This window comes from Mauremys reevesii, linkage group 11, assembly GCF_016161935.1.
Source record: "Mauremys reevesii isolate NIE-2019 linkage group 11, ASM1616193v1, whole genome shotgun sequence".
Classification (NCBI taxonomy): domain Eukaryota; kingdom Metazoa; phylum Chordata; order Testudines; family Geoemydidae; genus Mauremys; species Mauremys reevesii.
The window spans coordinates 37,005,602-37,025,615 of record NC_052633.1 but is presented as its reverse complement, the minus strand read 5'-3'; the positions used below and the strand labels follow the sequence as shown (position 1 = coordinate 37,025,615).

Below are 20,014 nucleotides of genomic sequence, written 5' to 3'. Positions count from 1 at the left end.
GTACCCAGCCCTGAGGAAGACCTCTCAGAGGCCATAGATCTGGCTGGAGACAGAGGCCTTTATGAGGGGGACTAGCTGGGAGAGGAACTGTATTTCCTTTTTGGAGAGGCTTTGGAGGAGGGTTCTAAGGATTTATCTTCCTAGGAAGAACAGGAGTACTTGTGGCACCTTAGAGACTAACAAATTTATATGAGCATAAGCTTTCGTGGGCTACAGCCCACTTCATCAGATGCACAGAGTGGAACATATAGTAAGAAATATATATACATACTCTGGTGAACTGGGCATGTCCATCACAAGGAGAATTTCCCCAGAGGGAGTCTCTATAACCAGAAAAGTGTTTTTTTTTTAATTTACCGGTAATTTTTTACACAAATGCTAAACAAATACTAAACTAACTACACTAACTAACAAGACGCTCCAAAACTACCGTGGTAGACAAGAAGCGGACACACTAGCTCCATCTCCAGCTCAGGTAGTTGAGAAGGAACTGAGAGGGTGGTTTGCTTGCGCAGTCTGATATAGCCTTGGTACAGAGCACAAGAACATCAACAGCACATGTGTGGGCTGAACGGACGCCGTTAATGAAAATCTCCTATTGAGGGTGTGTGGCATGCATGCACACCAAGAGTAGAGCACTCACAGGGACACTACTTGAAGAAGAACATATCTTTCCAGTATGTGTAGTGAAAAGGAAACATTTGAGAAAAATGGAGGAGAAACTGAAACAAAGATCACTTAGCACCACATTCTTATAATCTATGGCACATACTTAGTCCTGCTTTCATCTCAATTTATAGCACCCATGTGAAGCGCTTAAGTAGTACTTAATTAATAACACATGTTAAAAAACAAAACAGAGAGAGAAAAAGGGGCAGAAAGAAAAACAGGAAAAATGTTATTTTATACTTACTTGCAGAATCTATAAATTTTGGGTAGGCATCGTATGTGATAAGTGGAATTGGCAAATCCCTGAAGTACAATTTAAGTGCACCCGTGATAATATTGATATCTTCATACATATTCACAGAAATATCTGCTTTTTCCCCATCTGTGTATAGAAAGCAGCTGACATTAATATTTTAATATAAATAGATCTAGACTAATAGTCAATGAAAAAATCTATACTGTTTAGCAATTATTAAGATCAGCACAGCCATTGATTCTGGAGTATGTAAACTAACCAATAAAAACTGTTGTTTGACTGTGAATGTCACTTTTTCAGGATAAAGCCTAATGCCTTTTGTACAGAGGCCAGTCCTTTTTTCAATCTCAGGTTAACAAAAAAATTTTATGCAGAAACCTGTGTGACTGTTTTAATGGTGACTGGCTGTGTTGTAAAAATGTGTTGCAGATCAACTAATTTGAACATATCACTTTGCCAAAAACACATTTGTCAGCACTGAATGGGAAATGAGGACCGTTTGCAAAAAGGAAAATGTTTTTAGTACTCAAGTCGCGAGGACAGGCATGCACTCACCCTCTCAGAGCAGTGGTGCTATTTATTCTTGAGTTCAGTGGGCACTGGGTAAGGGCCTGAATTTGTTCAGCACCTCAAGCCCAGCTAGGACCACACAGAAGGCAAGTATTATTTGAGCTTTCTTTGTGTAGCCCCAGTAGCCTGGAGAGGCAAAAAGAGATGGAATTTTTGGCTCAGTAAAAAAAACATATGGGGAGAGAGCACACCTCTCCACCCCCGACTGCTACCGTGTCTCTCATTGCCTTTGGTGGAAGAGGAAGGATGTTTAGCCAAGGGGTTCCTTATTATTTTGGAGCTATCATCCAGGGAGAAGGCTTCGAGTTGCATTGCTCCTTTAAGATTCTTCTCCAGCTGACTCATGGTCCCACTGAAAGAGGAGCTTGTGGGTTCCCTAGTAAATCAGGGCAATAACTGAGAACGTTCAGTATTTTCTGACCCAATGACATCATTGCCAAGAGCCTTACTGTCATAGTCAGGCACTGCGGAGACACAAACTCTGCCGAAGGGAAAAGGGCAGCTTTTGGCAACCCAGGCCAAAATGGGATTTGTGTGTCTTTCCAAGGGGAGGGTATCCCTCCACTCAGCATAATGACCAGCCTCTGCATCTGCAGAGCCCAACAGGCAGATGGAGCCTGCATTGAGGAACCCCATGGCTGAACAGAATCCTTCACAATGTGCTGGCATAAAAGTTGCAGCAGATACTAAAGCAGATACCTCTGTCAAATGCCATTTTGACGTCTTCAATTAGGTCACTAAAGCCTGAAACTCTGTATAGTCCTTCAGAATTAAGACCTGTTAGGAGAGAACATTTTTAAAATTAGTATTAACTTTGCATCTCCCTTAAAACTGGCTTGTCCCTGGCCAGGTTCTTCACTTAAGGCAACAAGCTTTACCAGGTTTTTCATCTGGAATACAATTTCACCCCCATGCCTTTAACTCTGACCCTTGCATCAACCGCATTGTTCGGCTCAGCTCCCAATCATTTTGTGTAATCATGTTTATGATAATGATTCCCGGGGGTGAAAAAACAGATTAGACCAATTACAAGCTAATTCTTTTTAACCAGCTAATTGAGATTAACATATTAGATGTACAGTAAATACTTTAGAAGCAAACCATATATTCTAGTAAAGAATATTAAATGTGGGCTGGGAGAACAAGGAAGATGAAATATGTAAATACCGACTAGTCTAGTTTTTACTGTGTTAATCTTTCTGATTAAAATACCATGGGAAGTATAAAGAAGAGGAAGATGCACATGTACATCAATAAGATAGGAGATCATCCAAGACTGGAGTTTAGCAAGCATGTATCTATGTCAAAGCAGTACTATATACTATGCATTATAAAACACGCATTGCATCTGTCCATCTCTTGTATATTAATTAGAAAAGTCCTTGTAAGACATTAAGTAATTTCAGCAGAGCTTTTAAAAAAATCACAGATATTTGTGAACCAACAAACAACACCAAGTATGATACGAACTGTGTGGGTTAATTGGCAGTCATAAAATGCCCCGTTTGAAACTGTTTTGAGCAATCATGAATTCGGTGAAAACCCAAATGACCCAGATCAATCTAAAGGGATTATCATTAAAGCAACCAAAGCCCATTAACGATGTCTTACCTCTAGATTCAATTTCTCTAATACACATGTCTACTACCATTGGCCTTTTAGTGATGTGTGCTTTTACTAGCGTTGTAAGGTCACAGCTGTACACTTTTTTGACATGCTTCAGATCTGGCTTGCAGTCATTTGGGACCATCTTGGAACACTGCTTGTGAACATTTAAACCACAATCTGGGAGAAAAAATGAAAAGACAATTAACCCAATGTTGGGTGAAAATGTGCTGTAATGTTAATATAATAAAGTATGTATTACTTCTACAGGGTCTGACCCTGCAGACTTCATTCCTGTAAGGACCGCTTATGTGAGTAAGCTGAAAAGGACTGGTGCAGATTTTAAAGAACACTTACTAGCTGAATACATTCCATTCTAAGATGCAAAACCAGACATTTCCTCTACTACAGTATTTAACAGAAATCAACCAATAGAAAATCAAATTGTCAAAGTCTATAATTCTCCATCAAATTGCATAGGTTTTTACAGTAATTTCAACAGAACCCTATTTGTTTAATCCCCATTACATTCTGTAGGACTTTTCCACAGGGGAAGAGATCTATTATTCTGTAATGTTTTTCTCTTCTTATATTTTATATGTGACTATTTCCCTTCCTCTGGTCTTTATATTTATTTTAGGCTAAGTTTACACTACAAACCACTTTCGGCGGCATGCAGTATATGTATAGCTACATACTGCAGTCAAAAGCACACTGCATCCACACTGTGGTGCGTAGCTACACGTGGCAGTGAAAGGCTCTGGCAGATGGGAGGCAACAGGCAAAGGCTTCAGCTGTTTCCCCGCTGCCAGAGCCTTTCTCTGCTATCTCCCCACTTCCAGAGCCTTTCTTTCCCTGCTGCTTACTCCCTTCCAGAGGAAGGGCTTCAGCAGTGGGGGAGCTGGCAGAGCCTTTCACAGCTGCTGGAGCCTTTGCTTGTGGGAGGGAATGGCTCCAGCAGTGGGGAGTTGCTGGAGTCTTCCCCTGCATAGGAGAAAGGCTCCAGCTGTTGGGATCTGGCAGCCTTCCTCCCCCCCGTCCACTGTTGGAGTCTTTCCCTGCAAAGGAGAAGGGGACCAGCAGTGAGAGGCAACAGGACACTACACAGCTAAAAATAGAGAAAGCATGGATTGGGCCAGTAGAGGAGGTCTAGGTACACACCTGAAGGATGTGGGTATAAACCCAGAATGTCTTGAATGGCTTAATCCATGTTTCACTGTCTATGCTGCTGTTTATACTTGTACTATGAGGGCTATGCATGTATGTACACTACACACTGCCAAAAGAATCCTGCAGTGCAGACACACCCTTAGGGTTAGATTGTGACATTTACTCTTAACCCTGAGCAGGGTAAGGGAGGAGGTATTACTCCCAATGCTGTTTCATAGACTGGGTTTTTGAAAAAGAAAGCCCAGAAAGCCGGCAATTCCAAATAATTCTATTTAAATTAAAATGAATTTGGGAAGAATTTACTTAAAGAACAGTTCCATAGTTTCATTATAAACATTTTACAAATGAAGGTTTGGTTCTTTTTGAGTACAATTCAACCGAAATCAGATATGCAGAAACAACATTCATTCTGTACAAAAATGGGCCAAGCATATCTATCAACACTAATGCTCCATCCGTAGGGAAAAAGTAGGGAAACCAGCAATAATACTACAAGAAAGCATAGTGAAGACAGGCTGAGCAATGCAGTTCCTTCTAAGTTAACGGAATGTTCATATCCATGATTTGAGTCCGTAAGTCTTGTGTGATAATGTATGAGCAGCATTTTGCCTTGTCTAAAGCCTAACCTAGTTCCTTTTGACTTCACTGGGAGTTTTATCAGGTCTCTGCTGTCTTGCAGTAGGGACCCTTGTCTTGCAAGATGCTGAGTATCTTGAACTTTCATTGGTAACTGGCAATGCAAATGTCACCCAGAGCCCAATTCTACAAAGTGACATGCTCAATTGACATAGCATAACAGCACAGAGCCTACAGTGTTCACTCGCTTAGGCCTTGATCCAGCAAAGATTTCCAGTGTACTTAACTTTCCTGCCATGAGCAGTCCCATTGATTTCAATTATTCATTGATCTCAAGGGGACTACTCATAGGATTAAAGTTAAACACATGTTAGAGTTTGGAGGTTTGGGGCCTTGGTGAAGATTTACAGTATCCCTTCCCTCTGCCCTCCCCCCCAAATATCTAGTGTCTATAGAGGAGTCACCTTCATATCTGATCATCATTGGCTTTGTTGATATTTTAATTTACAGTAAATAGTTCACAGATGGTGTGGTTCTCCTTTATACAACAGCAAAAGCCAATGTTTGTATCTTAGTTTAATTCCAGCTCAGTCATTCATGTGCTATTACAAAAAGCACTTTGTTTTCTTAATAGGTTTGTAAAGCTAATGAGTTTTGTCACTTAGAATTTATTGTAAAGTGCTCAATCTCTTGTCACATTCAATTAGTCAAAATTTATGAACCCTGTTCCAGACAAAATGACTGTTTACAATTCTATTTCACTCTTTAAGTGTAAGAATAGCTCCCTTCCATGAAGAAAAGAAAGTGGTCTTGTGATTAAGGCACAGGATGAGGACCCAGGAATTCTGGGTTCTGCACCTACTAATGCCACAAACTTCCTGTGTGACCCTAGGCAAATAATGTAGAGGACAGTCTCCTCCTACACAGAAGACCCTGAGCTAGCAGAACTGGCCCAGTGGGGCAGGACCAGAAGACTTGTGCAAGGAGGAGGGCCCTCTGCACACTGCAGAGTTCTGTTCTGTTGGCTTCCCCCACCCCAACACATGGTGGGGGTTTGAAAAATTATTGGGGGTGAGGACAGATCCACCAGCCACTCTCTTTCCTGGAGGGAGAACAGAACCTATACAGAAAGTGTTGTGCTTCTGAGACTTCATAGTGTTTGTGGCACAGCACCACTCTATGGCAGGAGGTTAGGAGCCTACCCCTTCCTCATTCAGGCTGTGAAGAACTCCAGAGCACAGCCTGGTCCCTTGCATGCTTTTAGGATTTGGTCCTTAATCATTCTGTGTTTCAGTTTCTCCTTCTGTAAAATGGAGGGACAAGGAATTTGGGCAGAGAGCGACGAGACTGACTGGACAAGGAGCTGTGAGGGAGGGTAGTAGATTGTCTGGGCAAGAGTATTGGGACTGAGATGAGAAGTTTAAGGAATGGAGATAGGAACTGGCTAGGTGAGGAGAATGGGACTGGGACAAGGAGACGGGGGTGAGGAAAAGACTAGGGCAGCACAAGTTGGAGGGGATGGGGCACAAGGGATCAAGTCTGGATGTACCCTTGTGCATTAGCATTATGACAACAGTCTTCAATTACATGATCACATACTGTTTTTTCCACTATCTCATTCAGTGCACATGATGGATCTGCTCTGAGACTGAATCATCAGGGTTGTCTAGTGAAGGCTGTTGTTTGTAGGACCTCAGCTTCATTTGTTGCAGAAGATGGAAGGTGGGTAGTGAGGGAGGGGATTGCAGAAAGAGAAAGGACAGTCTCCTGGTTAAGGCAGTTGAATGCTGCCATGAAGAACTGGATTCTATCCCTGCCTCTGAAATCAGTTGCATCTGAGAGAAACTGGGAATTTTGCTTTGAAAATATGAAGTGCTATATAATGCTAAATACTCTGAAAAAAAATCAGATCCTAGGTGTTTCAAATTGGGTACCCAAAATTAGTGAACACTTTTGACCTTAATCTCTTTGTGCCTTGGCTCCTTATCTGTACAATGGGGATAATACCTCTGCCCCATCTCACAGGGGTATTTAAAAATAAATTCATTAAATGTTTGTGAAGCATTCAGATACTATAGTGAAAATCACAGTGGAAAAGCCCATGAAGAAATTAAAAATTAAGTGTTCAGAGCAGACATGAATAATGTGTAGTAAGTAAGGCCTGGGGCCACAACACTGAGCAACTAGGAGAAAACAAAATACAGAACAGCCATTTGCTAAGTGAGCACCATCCATTCTGTGCCCAGAATGAGGCCTGGGTCTTGGGGTAAAACAGTAGGTGAGTGTGTAATTAAAGACAATGATAATGCAAACACACAAGGGGGCTGAACTAAGAGTGCACAGGCAACCTTAATTCTGGCATTTCCTAACTTTTGAGTGATTGACTTTGCACTTCATAATGTTATTAATACAGTTTTTCTATGCGTACTTATATGTACTAAAATTGCTGCAAGAGCCACTCAATACAGCATACTGCAAGTAGTTTATCTTTAAAGATTTAAATATTAAACAGGGAGCAAAACATTTTGCAGAAACAATGTTTATATTCTTAAAGGTCTATCTCAACTGATGTGTGAGCAAGCCGAAAGGCTAACCCCCATTTATGGAATTGGGTTGGTCTTGTGAGCACACATCTACCCACGCTGATGGGAGAAGAGATATCTTAGAGCTACAGTATTGTGAGAACAAGGATAATTCATTTTAAAGTATATAAGAATGAAAAACATGTATTTACAAATGTCCTATGCTTGAATTAAAACAATATTTACATTTCCCATGGCCATCTTAAGGATATTTGCATACAGCAAAGTGCTATTTTATTAAAATGTTTAGCTTGCAGGGACATTTTCAAGCTGAAATTCATATTTCTAAAAAACCAAATTTAATTACCTGCGTTACTGCTAATCCTTTTGATGCCCACTTCAAAGCCCAATTAAGTCAATGAAAAGATTCCCATTGATTTGAAGGGGCTTTGGATCAGGTCTCATTAACACCAGAAACGTTTTAAAAATCAACATTGCTTTTCCATCTTTATGCTCATTTTTTAAACTTCATTGGTTCTCATACACCAAAACACTGCTACGAGGATTTGTGCCTTGGCTCCTTATCTGTACATGGGGATAATACCACTGCCCCATCTCACAGGGGTATTTAAAAATAAATTCATTAAATGTTTGTGAAGCATTCAGATACTATAGTGAAAATTACAGTGGAAAAGCCCATGAAGAAATTAAAAATTAAAATTTCAGAGCAGAGAGCAGACATGTGTAATAAGTAAGTAAGAGGCCACCACACATGACAACAAGGAGAAAAAAAAAAAAAACACAGACAGATTTGCTAATTGCTAAGCATCCACATCCCATAAACACTCCTGAGGAATATACCATGCTTCAACAGAAGTTTATAAAAGGCAGAGCACATTTCTATTACCATTATTATGATGCTTTGCAGGCTTTTTTTTATTAAAAAAACAACAAAAGCTACATTTTTGGTCCTTATCTGAGACTGAAGTCCTTTGACAAGTCAAAATTAATATTTTTGTAAGATTTAATTGCATCATTTAAAACAAGAATAATGTTGCTTTTTAAATAAAGACGTTGAAACGTAGCCATTTTGTTATGCTTTTGTCATAGGGAGGGTCTTTTCCCTGAGTTCACAATCCTGAGTGGAAGCAGAATGGTATTGTTTTAGTCAGTAGACTTTCATTTTCAGGACTTGATGAGAATTTAAGCTGGTGATTGTTACACACCAATATAAGAATGACTGTTTGCTTATTCAAGCAAGATAAAAAGTGCTTGAGTAACATGACAGGCTGCTTTCCAACAGAGTACTGCAAAATCCCAGAGCAATCCATTGTTCACATTTTCTACAGTAGCGATATTCAGCCTAAATTTGGGAGGCTGGAACATAGGGTATTGTAAGACAAATTACAAACTATTAAAACAAATTGTCTTTTTTTTTTTAATCCCAGAGTGCAGCACATCTGCTTTGCAACATCTTAGAGTCCTGCATTTTTAGGAGGGCCAAGAGAACCGAATCCTGAGTTGTATCGAGCACTCACTACTTCCACTGGCTTCAAATGTTCAGCACCTCTAGGGATCAGGCTCTAAAACCCATTTGCCAGACTCATACAAGTAGTGCCTCTGATTTCAGTTGGGCTACTTGCGTGAATAAGATTAGCAGGCTTTAGACCCAAGCGTTTGTTTTATTTCATGCTTACGGCCGATTTCTACTTTCAGTTACAATGAAGTAAATCCTGAGTAACTCAGTTTACTTCAATGGATTTAATGCTGATTTACACCAAAGGGTCTGATCCAACTCCTGTGGAGGTCCAGCAGTGTGTCTTTCCATTGACTTCCGCGGGAGTTGGGTCAGGCCCTAAAAGAAAAATTTGACCCTTATTTGTTAAAACCACACAAATTACATAAAGTAACATATTGCCCAGTAAAGTCCAGAATAAAGGAAAGATTTAAAAGACCATGGGTGAAATCAAGGCCCCACAGAGGTCAATGGCAAAACTCCCATTGACTTCAATAAAGTCATCATACAAGTGGATCATTTCATTGGCTGGATTTGTAGTTGAGTATAGGTTTCTTTTGTATGTTATCATCAAGCTGCAGCCATCCTTCACCAGAAAGTACACTTAGAAATTCACGAGCAGATAGACAAGTTTACAGATTTCAGAATAAAACAACCTTTATCGATGTTTTAGAAAAAGTTTCAGGTAAGCTATACTATTTTTAATAGCATATTGATCTTACTCTAGGAGTTTGGATAGGCTGTGGTATTACTTTTATGAGGGATATTGCCTTTAGAAAAAGAGCCTGACATAGCCAGTGCTTTTCTAGGAAGCTCAAAAAAACATTTCACAATTTTTCTGAAGCAACTAATATGGACTTTAGTCCATTGAGCTGAAAGAAGAAATAATGTGATCATATTAATGCATGAGCAGAGCCCAAAAAATATATGCATATTAATACTGCCCTATGTGTACCCATTACAAATATTTGCTGAGAATAAAATACGCATAGCTATGCTGTTGATTTGATTTAGTCAGTTTTAGATTTCCTTTTGCTTATGATTTACTGGTAAATGTGGCTGCTGAGCATGCTCTATTGAAATTATATCACATGTAATATACTTTGTAATTATATTTATAAATTAAGCTGAAAGACATTTATGTATTTTGTCTTTCTGAGGGGACGGTTTAAGGTACTGAAAGATAGATTTACATTTTCCTCTAAGAGTTCTAAGAGATTCTCCATAGATTTATGATAACGGCAGAGTGGTGTGGGAAAGGGGCAGGAGGCCTGGGTTCTATTCTTGGGCCTGACATTAAATCACTGTGTTACCTTGGGCAAGTCACTTAAGACTTGTTCCTCAGTTTCCCCATTTGACACAAGGGGATAAAACCACTGCCCACCTTTGTAAAGCACTTTGAGATCTGCAGTGATGAGTGCTACGTAAGAGCTAACTATTAGTATTGCTTTAATGAGGGTGAACAGATATAAAGGAATTTGCTCCAATAAATCATTCATCAAATAGTAGCTTTCCTTTTATGGTAGTTAAATTCTCTTTTGTTTACTATAAAAATTAAAGTTTACTCTCTCTGCAGTGCACGTAATCATTTACTGTTCTTTAGTTTTACAGGCATTGACAACTAGCATTACTTGTAAGTGCTATGATACCCATAACAAACACCATTTGTTGACATACGGTATTGATCTGACAGGAGCCTTAGTGCAACTACTGATCTGGGCTGCTCTTCCAAGTGGCCCCAGGACAAAAACAGGTCTCAAGCATAGATGATATGCTCCCAAACTGCCTTCCCTACTCCATGGTTCTCTGGTAATGAGCAGACTGTCTATTCTGTCAGAAAACCACCTCCCACCTGTGATGGCTTCAGACCACAAATGGTATCTGCATGAGTCTGTCTTTGCTCATGTTCCTTCCGCATGCTGTCCTTTAGTGCTGATAGGCTGTGCTCTTAAATGTTAAGTGTACAGTGCAGGAGCAAAAGCAATGTGCTGCAAGATGAATCTACCCTTGATTTCATGTATTATAGGGTTGTGGGAGAGGGGGGAGGTAGAGAGGGAAAAACAAAACAAAGACAGACAGAAGTTGCTTGTGCACCCAGGGGAAAGTAGACGGAGAAAGAAGAGGGGATTGACTGTATCTTTAAGGCACAGTTCTGAGTTGGTGGAGGAATGGAGGCTTAACTGGACATAAAACTGAGTCTTAACTTTGGAAATAAAAAAATCATCTTGTTTCAAGAAGTGCAGAGGAGCAACAGATTAACCATGAAACCTTATCAGTCAAAATGGCAGCCATCTGCTCTTCACAATTCTCTCTCACAGGTTTTTTGGTCTATGTGAGACAAGTTCCTACTGGACTATTGTTCACATCACAGAAACCACCAGTACCACCACCTTCCCCATTTGGCAATCTCAGCAGAGAGGTACTGACACTGTGATTATCCCTGGACCTCATGCAGGAAGATGTCTACGATCACTCTTCTTTCCCTGCCAATCAACACAAGGGGTAGGAACAAACTGCCTTGGAGAGATAATTATACTGTATATGGGGCACTGAACACAGAAGTTACCCAGGCTCAGTTCTGGCTGGAGATGCTGAGTTGTAATAAAGAATGAATAAGTACAGTTTTAGTTGCTATGACATACTAGCTAGCTGATATGGCATAATGCGTTGTTGGGACTCTCTTGGTTCTAGTTTTTTTTTTTAAGTATTACTTGTACTCTTATGCCATAAATTAATCTATATGCCAATGGCAACAATCTCCTTACGTTACTTTTTCTTTCCATTCCTCCTCCTACTTTCTGAAATGGGTGACTTTTATCCTTATAAAGGGAATCCAGGAATGCCCTGCATTTTTATTCCAATGTATCTTGCTAAGAGCAGGACTCAAAATGATTGAGTGTTCCCTGCAGTATTCATTTACAGTTGTAATAAGTATCGCTTTTGTACAGCTAATAGATTCATCTTATGATCTGTAATTGTTTGCTTTAAAAAAGCAAACTCAGTAAAAAGTACTGAATATTATAATCAGCACAGTTTTGTTCCTAAAGCATTTTCAATAAAATTATCACACAGATCACAAGTCAGACTTTCTGGAGTTTCCCAGAGTGATGCAGAGCCCATTTTGAATGTTAGCAGGCTGCATCCTGCTCAATCCTGTAATTTTTAATGTGGACTTCTACTCGCAGGGCTGGCTCCAGGCACCAGCTTAGCAAGCAGGTGTTTGGGGCGGCCACTCCGGAGAGGGGTGGCACGTCCAGCTATTCGGTGGCAATTCGCAGAGGTCCCTCACTCCCGCTCGGAGCGAAGGACCTCCTGCTGAATTGCCGCAGATCACGATCGTGGCTTTTTTTTTTTTTTTGGCTGCTTGGGGCAGCAAAACCCCTGTCTACTCAGAAAAGTGACGGGTGTCCCAGGTTCACCATTTATTGACTCTCGATTTCCATATCAAAGGTGTTCAGGTTAGAAGAACAAACAATTTCACAGGGAAAATTAAGCCCCCGTTTACACCTGTTGTACCCACACTTTCTTTCATTTATGCCCTCAATTACACCCGTGAAGCCTCTCAACTGCACAGTTCTAGCTCACTGGAAGAAGTAAACAATCTTTTGATGATGCACACGAAGCAAGATGCAACTTTGAACACACATGGGGAGCAGATCTTCTGAGTTTAGAAGATGACATTTTTTACATAGCCACTTTTCAGAGGAGAACCACATTTACTGAATTGAACTTTTTCATGGAATGTTAAGTAATCTTTCCCTACCCATTCACCAGACACATTCAACATCACTGCTGGAGCCCTTAATGGTTCCCATTCCCTCCACATAACACCTCTGTCCTTGAGGGTCCATTTCCTGGCCACCATCCATTTTACTGAAAATGACAGAATTTGGCCTCCATTCAGAACTCATTTCTCCTGGTGAGCGGGTTTGCTGTTTATTAACATGTGGCACTTTCTCTCCTCCATCCACCAGGGGGTGAGTACAAGTGGCTTGCCAGGGGGTTGAGAGAGCAAGGAGAGTTATGTGAAACCTGTGAGTATCTTACCACCGCACATCCAGTCATTCCTCAGATAAGGTATGACAGCCATCACAAAGATTATGATCACAGGTTAAGTGGCCTTGAGCATTCAAGAAGTGCAGTAATCTCTTAGTGGGCTTTACCCTGTAGTACACTTTATTGGTAGTATGAAATGGAATTAAAAATTAAAAAAAGATTGCTGTATTTATTGGGTGTTATTGACATCGGTATGACAACAGAAAAGTCCAATTATGTCTGAAATTCTAAAGCCATCTAGTTTACATTTTTTCCCTTTTTGTTCCTTTCTTATTATAATCACCTTTGTACAGAGTCAAAGAGAGAAAAAGAGAAAGCACTAGTTATTCTCACTTCCATAATACAAGCTAAGAAAAGGAAACCATTAGGATCTTCTGGAGAAAAATCTGCATTAAAATATAAAATAAGAAAACAATGTTGTCTAGAGTAGTTATAAATAAAAATAGTAAAAAGAAAAGTAATGTCAGTTTAATTATAAAACTGATCTTTTTTGCTCATTCTACAAAAGCGTGCAACTACTCTGAAAAGTGAAACTGTAGACTTTCATATTTATTTATTGAACTTCCAGATCAAAGCTACTTAATGTAAACTAAAAAGCCTGTTATTTTTCCTAACTGCCAGCGTTGTAAATTCAACATGAGATCAGAAACAGAGAGCTGTGTATTTTCTGGCTCATGTGTCATCAACTATTTAAAATGTCTACGCTGAAAATTTAGCTGACATCTCTGTTGCTGATGCATGAAGCAGAATAAAATCAAGCTCCCTTTCCCAGAGCTGCATTGGCTATGCAGATTTAACAAGTGCAAAATGTGGTAAAACATTATTTTAATGAGTACAGTATGTAGCTAGAACTCTGAATAAACATGGGGTAGGACTACTGAGTAAGGAAGTGCCATTTTCACAGAATATAACTGCACATGAATGTTCTTTCATTTCTTTCAGTTATTTCTAAAACTAATAAGCTAAAACTTTATGGAGACTAGAAACTCTGCTGACAAAAAAATTTGCATCAGTGACACAATAAAAAACATTACACATCAAACATTTCTTGTGGAATATTTTCAAGATTTTTCAGTCACAGATTTTCTATAAACTCATTTGTTTATGTTGAAATTTCTATCATTTTGCATTGATGCTATAAAAATCTTATTATTTGCTTAAGACAAAATTTCAGAAAGCTTTAGACAGGGAAAAAATTCTTAAATTAGCTTGAAAAGTCAGTTTCCAGGGCAACAAATGCAGCTCTTCATGCATCAACATATTCTTTATAAAATTAGATACTGGAAAATCGTAAGGCACATTTTAAATAAAGTAACTTGTTTTTCCAATTACTTTGATATTTTTCTCCTAAACAAAATAGTTGGTTTCTCTCCCTTTTCAGAGGTTATCAATAATATTGCTGAATTATTTTACCTAAGTTCTTCAGCTACAACAGAGAGACTAAATTCCCAAATGCATGCAGTATCTTTCTGTTCAGGCATTTATAACATAGCCTCTGAGTGCTTTTATAAATTTATGTATATCCCATTTTAATCATTTTTATGTCAATTCTTCTCAATCCATTAATTTATTTTTTCAAATTAGAGAGAGCATGTAGTGTAGTGGTTAGAGCACACACACAAATAAGACAGAGTCAGGACTCCTGGGTTCTGTACCCAGCTCCTTTTCTAACTCTGGCACTTTACTGCTCTGACTCGGTTTATCCATCTGTAAAATAAATCTAAATATCTACCTCACACAGGTATTGTGAGGTTTGATTATTGTCTACAAGCTTCATTAAGATCCCCAATAAGTTTCTCATGCCCACACACAGACTCATCCATATAAAATAAATAAAAATCATTCAAGCTACGTCTCCTACATACTGAAAGAAAGGAAAGATTATTATTTCCATCTCTGAATGTTTGGAAGGCATTTAGATGTAAGGTTCAACGGTCAATAGAAGCACCTGATACAACTATCACTGAAATTAAAGGGCATCTTTCCAGTGATTTTAACAGGAGGATCAGACCCTAGCTGCACAATTTATTATGAAATAGACAGTATGTCTAAGGCTTTACAGCATCAGGGTTGTCTTAAGAAGCAAGAATAAACCAGTTACCTGCACATTTTACTCCCTGAGCAATGAGGCCCCACATGAAGTTGGCACAGTATTCACACCAGTGTGGACCCCTGAACGTGTGAACCTAGAAAACAGTAGCAGAAAGGACAGACTAGATTATTTCACAGGCATAATATTCATGCGCATAAATGGGCCACAGTTCCCTTTTTACTACGGTAATATCTGCATTCATTTCCTTTCATTCTGGTTTGGGGCTTACCACTGAAGGAAAAGCTGACACAATCTAAGACAAAGATTTAACTGCCAAGATTCTTACAGCCTGATGGGAAAAGGTGAGCTTTCCATCCCGAGGGCCATCCTGAACAAAGGAGTCCAGTCCTCAGGAAATGGCTTTGCTTCACACAAACAGATCTGTAGGGTCAAGTGATGGAATCGTCAGCCCCACCTGACCTAGATCGGTGCAGCTGGTCTAGGCTCAGTAAGCCAGGATATGTAAACTAGCAGACAGCCACAGTTTGCTGTGCCGCTCCTCCCCTGACCACCACCAGGGATGGGATTTCAGCACTGTGCATTAGTGCTGTAAATGGAACTAAACGGTAACTGCTTTCCAACACTGAGAAGAGTATGCAAGGGAACTGGGGTCCCCTCCTTTGGGATTTATGCTGCCTGTCCCCTACAAATGGTCTTGTATGATGTATGTAGTGGGGCTGCAGGGCTTGTGCCTAAATCAGAAAGAGCCCTGCTAGACAAATATATTGGTACAACATATACTCCTGGGGGAATTCTGCAACGAAAAATTAAAAATTCTGTGCACAATATTTTAAAATTCTGCAAATTTTATTTGTCAAAACAACACAATATAATCACACCAGTTTTAATTATTTTTGGTCATTTATTTCAAAATACTTGTCAGCAAATATGTCTAACAATACAGACAACAATAAAAAAATTCAGGAATTTTTTTTTTGCCAAATAGATTCCTTACTAGGCATATTAATACAGAACTCTGAGTAATTCATTTAAACTACAATACGTAACCGTATTTCCTGCACCCATCAGAAGCAGTGCAAAGGGTTGGAGGAAATCGGGGGTAATGGAGATGCTGAGGGAGAGGGAAGTAGATTGCTGGGAAGGAGCCTGGGTGTGAACTTGGAGGGTTGTTGGATATGGATGGTAAAAGTATGGAACAGGTTTTTTTGGGAGGCGGAGAGGGGTTGTTAGGGAGCTTCCTCCATGCAGATCCCAGCTGATGCCTAGCCTCTCCCATTCAGTCAGGCACATCTGCCCCTCTCCCCATGTGTCCTTGCACCCCCTGTCCACATGTCCCTTCACCCCACTCAGACACCCACTCCGCCCCATCCCCATGTGGCCCTGCACCCCTCCCTCTGTCTCCATGTGGCTCTGTACCCCCTCTCTTGTCCCCATGTCTCTATTCCTGCACTCAGCTACTCCCTTTTCCTTATGTAGCTCTGCACTCCCTCCCCCATCACCATGTGGCCTTGCACCTCCCTCCACCCTATGGCCCTGTGCCTCCACTCCCATTCAGCCCCTGCCCCAGTCTGTCCTCTCCCACTTGCCCTTATGAGCCCGTCTGAACGCCCAGCAGCCCCACACCGTCTGTCTCCCCATAGCCCCTGTCTTCTGACCTGGCCTGAGAGGTGCTGCAAAGAAGGCAGGCTCTTTCTCTTCCCTAGTTGTCTTGGAGTGGCTGCTGTGTTCTATCACCACAGTGCCCTCTGGTGGGCAAAATGTAGAACTGCAGCAAGATTTCAGCAGCAGCTTTTTTTCTGAGCAAAAAATTAAAAATATGTGCAGCTCATTAATTATGCACATGTGCAGTAGCACAGAATTCCCCCAGGAGTTTATATAGGAATGCTGAATACACACTCAGAGATTCCTTGGTTTAGTATAAAGGATTAGCCTTTTTTCAGAACAATGTCACATATTGAAAACCTATATGCATGAATTTAGTAAGCGGAAAATGAACAGGAATCCAATTAAGCAAGAACAAATTCAAAGCTAGGGAAGAAGCCAATGCTAGGCTCAGTCCAGTCTTGCCTGCTTGTTCCAGTCCTTTAGCCACAATGAGCTGCCTCTGATTTATTTTAGTAGGTTTCCTGCTTAGAAAACCACAAGATTCTTAGCAGAAAAAAAATCATTATTTTGTTAACCAATGTAAAGGACTTTGAGTAGTTATTTGTAATAGATGATGAACTTAAATGAAATCAGTAACTGATGCTCACAAAGTAATGAAATTCATAGTCAAGAATATGTTAGCCTTAACTCGTTCAGTTCTGCTTAGACATTGACAGAGGGTCATCTTGCACATATATATGCAATATCTAATCGTAAGTGAGTGTAGCAAAGAAAAGGTGAACCTTTTTAAAACTTGGGTGCCTTAAGTTAAGAATCTAAATTCATACGGTATTTAGTGGCTATAAATAATGGATCTGCAGTGGCCTGATTTTCAGAGGTGTCGAGCATCCACAGTTCCACTGACTCCAGTGGGGCAGGAATAGGTAAAAATGACACTTATCTCACACAAAATGAGTATTCAGAGCAGTTTATGGAAATTTTGGTAAACATTTGGGTATCATTAAGTCCCCTAGAAATTGGTACCAATAAAGAAAAAAGATGTAACTGCTATATGAGAGGTATTTAGGTAAATCAAGAGTCAGTCTGGAAACTTACTCCTGAATGTCATTGTGATTTTTATATAGAGTCAGGCTTTTAATGCTATGACAGTCAGGTTTTTGTGGTACCTTCTTTGGTATTTTTAACCATAGAGTATTTGTAACTATATTAGGGTTAGACTGTGATACCAGTACTCATATTTAGCAATACCTTGCACCTTGAGTAGTTCCACTGAAGTCAATGGGCTGCTTGTGAAGTATCACTGTCCAGCCTTGATATGTAACTAAAAAACATTGTTGACACTGTGTAATCCATCCCACTAACCTCTTGCCTGGCTGACCCTCAGCATCTGCTTCCTCCATTCCTGCCCCTTTGCTGTCAAACACCTCTGGAGGAAGTCCTTTGGATTTTCTCCACTACTGGCACAAATTCACTCTCTTTTCCTTCACCTCTATTATGTAATTTGCCAAGGAACCATATTTTGCCACCCTCGCTGAATTACACTCCATGGCCTCCCTCTTGAAACCCTACCTCTTCCTCTCCCTACAGGATCTGGCTGACTTCTGCAGAGCCAAGCATGACTTGATCAGTAGCTGTAATCACCATTGCCCATCACCACAATCACCGAGATTTTTCATATGGTCTCCTCCTCTAATCCATCATGACCTCTTTGATTTCTTCCTGAGCATCTATTTTTCCTTACAATATAGGCATGCTCTGGTATCGCCCATCCAAAATGTTATAACTTGATGCCACACAGAGCTAACTGAATTTTTTTGCACAAAAAAAATTCCTGTCAGAAAATATGATTTTGTTGACATCAAAATTTTCCTGGGAAAAATGTTGATTTTGATTAATTTTTTTGATTTTATGGTTTTGAAAAACAAAAAAAAATGCTATTTTGAAATTTTGATTCTTTTCCTTTTGCTCAAAAATTCATTTTAGCATTTGCAGTTATAAACTTTTCAGAATTTTTTGTTCCCCGAAATGGTTTCATATTTTGACTTTTCATTCCAATTCAGAATGGAAACTAAATTCCCCACAGGATGAAAATGTTGTTTTCCAAATGGATCTAATGCCACATGCCTCTCCAGTTAGTGGTCTCTCTCTCACTTCACCCGCAAAATCATTGAATGGGCCACGTACAACCCTTCCTATAACTCTGTCCTGAATCCCTGGCAATCTGGTTTCTGTTTTCTCCTCTCCATTGAAACTGCCCTTACTAATATCTCTAATAACCTCATGCTGGCCAAATGCCTGGGCCTCTCCTCCATTCTAATCCCTCTTGACCTGTCTGCTGCTTCTGCCTATCATATCCTACTTCTTGGCATCTTGCTTTCATGACCGCATCTTACTCAGATTCTCCTTCAACATCTCTTTTGGTGGGCCCTCCTCTTTTCCTCTCTCACTCCATGTGGGAATGGAACAAAGCCCAGCCTCGTCACCTCCCTTTCTACCTTTACACAATATCCATCCTTCTACTGATGACTCACAAATCTACCTGTCTACTGCAGCCCTTTCTCCTGCCATACAGTCCAGGCTGAGGGCTGTCTTTCTGACATCTCCTGTATTACTCATTGTCAAATCAAACATACATGGCTAAAAGTGAACTTCTGATGATACATCCTCTCAACCCCTTCCTACTTCCCCCAGTTCTTGGTCACTGTTGACAATAACAAGATCTACTTTGCTACTCAGGCCCAATACCTTGGGATCATCTTAGACTCCTCACACTCTCTTATCCCACACATCCAGGCTGTATCCAAAGCCTGTCACCACTTTTTGTATAACAATTCTAAAAAATGAGGCTCTTTCTATTTACAAAGTTGAATGTGAATGTTGAATACTGTGATCTATTAATCTTTGACTTCCCTGACCCGCTGAAAAATAGTAGTATCCCAGAAGTCTTAATTTAAGTTATACCGTTTTTCCCCGTATAAAAAGCAACTGCCATATGCAAATTTTACTGCCTTATAAGATGTGAAAGCAGAACTGCCAATTTGTAGCTTCACACTCCAAAAAAATTCTTATTTTTGTCATGCTTCTTCCATGATCTTTCATCCAGGAAGTTCTTGGAAGACAGGGAACAATCAATTTATCAAGATCTATTTTTAATTTATAAAATTTAATGCTAATGTATAAAATTTGACTTAACTGACCAGTTTTAAAAGAACAAACCTGCCTCAAAAACACACTAAATTCGACCACAGCTCCCTCCCCAAAGCCTGAGAAAATAGGAGAGTCTCATATTATGGCTTAAAGTACAACAGACTATCTCTGTCAAATCAAACAGGAAAACAAGTTTCAGAGTTGAGTGTCCTCCATTTGTATTTAAATGTTTAACTCTAGGCACTTTTATTCTGAGTTCTCCACAGTAT

The 20,014-nt window shown here is 39.9% G+C and overlaps 1 protein-coding gene across 3 annotated transcripts in view; it reads right to left on the bottom strand.

Annotated features, from left to right (window-relative positions):
* Nucleotides 1-20,014, bottom strand: part of CHN1 (chimerin 1) — a 145,020-nt gene that overhangs the window by 10,745 nt on the left and 114,261 nt on the right. For all 3 annotated transcript variants that reach the window (XM_039495872.1, XM_039495871.1, XM_039495874.1), the window contains 4 exons: nt 15,042-15,126; nt 3,107-3,280; nt 2,195-2,272; nt 914-1,051 (listed from right to left, as the gene is read on the bottom strand). In XM_039495872.1, the coding sequence (XP_039351806.1) occupies nt 914-1,051; nt 2,195-2,272; nt 3,107-3,280; nt 15,042-15,126 (475 nt within the window). The remainder of the gene's footprint in view (nt 1-913; nt 1,052-2,194; nt 2,273-3,106; nt 3,281-15,041; nt 15,127-20,014) is intronic.